This window comes from Protobothrops mucrosquamatus, unplaced genomic scaffold (assembly GCF_001527695.2).
Source record: "Protobothrops mucrosquamatus isolate PMUCROS unplaced genomic scaffold, P.Mucros_1.0 scaffold358, whole genome shotgun sequence".
Lineage (NCBI taxonomy): Eukaryota > Metazoa > Chordata > Lepidosauria > Squamata > Viperidae > Protobothrops > Protobothrops mucrosquamatus.
In genome coordinates, this window is record NW_015386693.1 from 370,088 (window position 1) to 372,296 (window position 2,209).

The 2,209-nt window shown below is 35.8% G+C and overlaps 1 protein-coding gene across 1 annotated transcript in view; it reads right to left on the minus strand.

Moving 5' to 3' along the window:
* The window catches only part of FLT3 (fms related tyrosine kinase 3), a 49,338-nt gene that overhangs the window by 4,438 nt on the left and 42,691 nt on the right, over window positions 1-2,209 (minus strand). Inside the window, exon 21 of the mRNA XM_015815653.1 lies at window positions 1,627-1,726. Within this exon, the coding sequence (XP_015671139.1) occupies window positions 1,627-1,726 (100 nt within the window). The remainder of the gene's footprint in view (window positions 1-1,626; window positions 1,727-2,209) is intronic.

Consider the following 2,209-nt stretch of genomic DNA (forward strand, 5'->3'; position numbering starts at 1 on the left):
CATAAAGGAAGGAAGAGGGGAAAAATGCAGAGCTATTTTCCCAGCATTTTCTATATGACAAGAGCAACGAGAGATATATATGTCACAAATATTGTGGTATTATGCAGAGTTAAAAGAACCTAGGATATGAAGAACATTCATTTCATACAGGATTGATAAATGTTTACAAATATGAAGCTTCAAAAAAACAGATTATTGAAAATTAATATTATGTTTTAAATTTTACCTTAAGTATGATAAGTTAGAACCTGCTGTTCTCCAGCTGTTGATCGACTACTATGGACTTTTAATTGCATATAGTGATAGAGATTGAGATAGATCTGAGTAATATTTGGAGAAACATTTTTGATCTAAACATATCTACAATCTTAAGTATTCCCTTCCTGGTTGAATTGTCTCAGTTGTATCTTGCAAATATTTATTTCCTATATTTATTTCTACAAATTATGTATTAGGTATTTTTTATCTTCTGCAGATGATGGTTAAAACTGAGTGGCAATCTCCACTGGGCCCCTGTCATTTCAGAAGTAATATTGTGGCACTAAAATTATTCCTTAACAAATGTAGGATAATATATGTATGTTTAGATTCTAGTGCAAACAGGTGCTACACACCAGTGCAAAATATTGCAATTGTGGGCTAATTTAAAACTCACACAACTCACAAACAAACAACTCAATTGTTTCTGTTGGTTTCTTGTGGGAACATCACCTTCTACCTGGCCTCTGACCTGTTCTCGCACCCCTAATTCCTCTTTTGGTTATGAAACCAAAAGAGTTTCAGCAGCCCTTCTTCACTCTTTTTCAAATAGGGAAAAATCATTCAACTGGTCAAGCTGGAAAGTATAAAACCTTGATTAGCTTCTAACTGGCTTAATGTATGCAATTGTCTTTTTTACCACTGTAGGCAATGCCCTTCCTAGTGGTTGTCTATGGAGATTTTCAGCCATCCAGGTCATAATTATCCCCAAAATTCTGAGGATTCTTCTTGTATGAGAAGTGAAACTTCTTTGAAAGAAAGTTCAATTGCCTTTTGAAAAAAGCACTTTTAGAACTTCCTAGTAGTTGTTTCTTCTAGGAACCCTATTTTCTCACTTTCTCCCCTCATGCCATTTTCTTACAGTCGTTTACAGCTCTAATATTGAACCTCACAACTAAACCCCTTTCTCAGCCTTAAACTCTGCAACAGCACTTACCCAGAGGCTGCACAAGGGAGCTGCTAAATGGCAGCCAAAACATATAAATGCCTCTTTGCTGCCATCTAGAAGTCACTAAACTCCAGAATGGGAGGGGAATGTGCCAAAGAGGATATTGTGGGATCAGAGAGATGTACAGGAAGTCCTCAGATTATGACCATAATACTTCTTGTGTAGAAGTGTCCTTACAGAAAAATATAGTTTTCCACAAAAACACCCAACAAGGGTCAATTGCATGTATCCCCTTTTAAGGATTAGTTTTTTTGGCCTATATGGACTACTACACAGTGGTGTCTAACTGTATCCAAAAGTAATCCAAGACAGTCACAGATAACAGTGTAGTTAAAAGCAAGGAAATGAGCAGGTGCCATGTGTCTTCTTATATTATATTCTGGGCAGCCCCACCTTTACCATTTATACCTAGAACTTACATTTCTTCTGTAGCATAAAACGGACGGTCCATCTTAAATCCATTTTGAATAAGCTTGTAGAACTTCTCATTAACTTGCATTCCGGGGTAAGGATTGATGCCTAAAAAAAAAAAAAGTGGCAAAACAAAGTAGTAATGTTTTAAATAAGCTTCATTGAAGAAGCTTTTTTAATTTGCATAACCTTGCAGAGACGTCTGCAGAGTGTGATCAGAAAAGCCAAAGTGGTAATCATGGCAGTCCAATTGAAGCTTCGCCTGCTTTTTATGTTTGTTGCATGTCATTTTTACTTTTTTGACCATTTCCTGCAAATATTCTGCAACCTGGACCGCATGACAGGGACTCACACAGAGCATATGTCTGCTGCTTAGATATTTAGAAAAAAATGACTATTCAATTATACATTTAAAGCAAAAGAAATGGAAAACCCCAAAGTGGTTAACAAAGATATGGTTCCAAGAACCTCTGGAGAACATTTATAACAATTGAATAAAGGATGAGAAGGAATGATTTTTCTTCTTCTTAAAAAGATGTCTCTATTAAAGTATTCCAGATGAATACACATCTTGAAGCTAAAAACTCACAT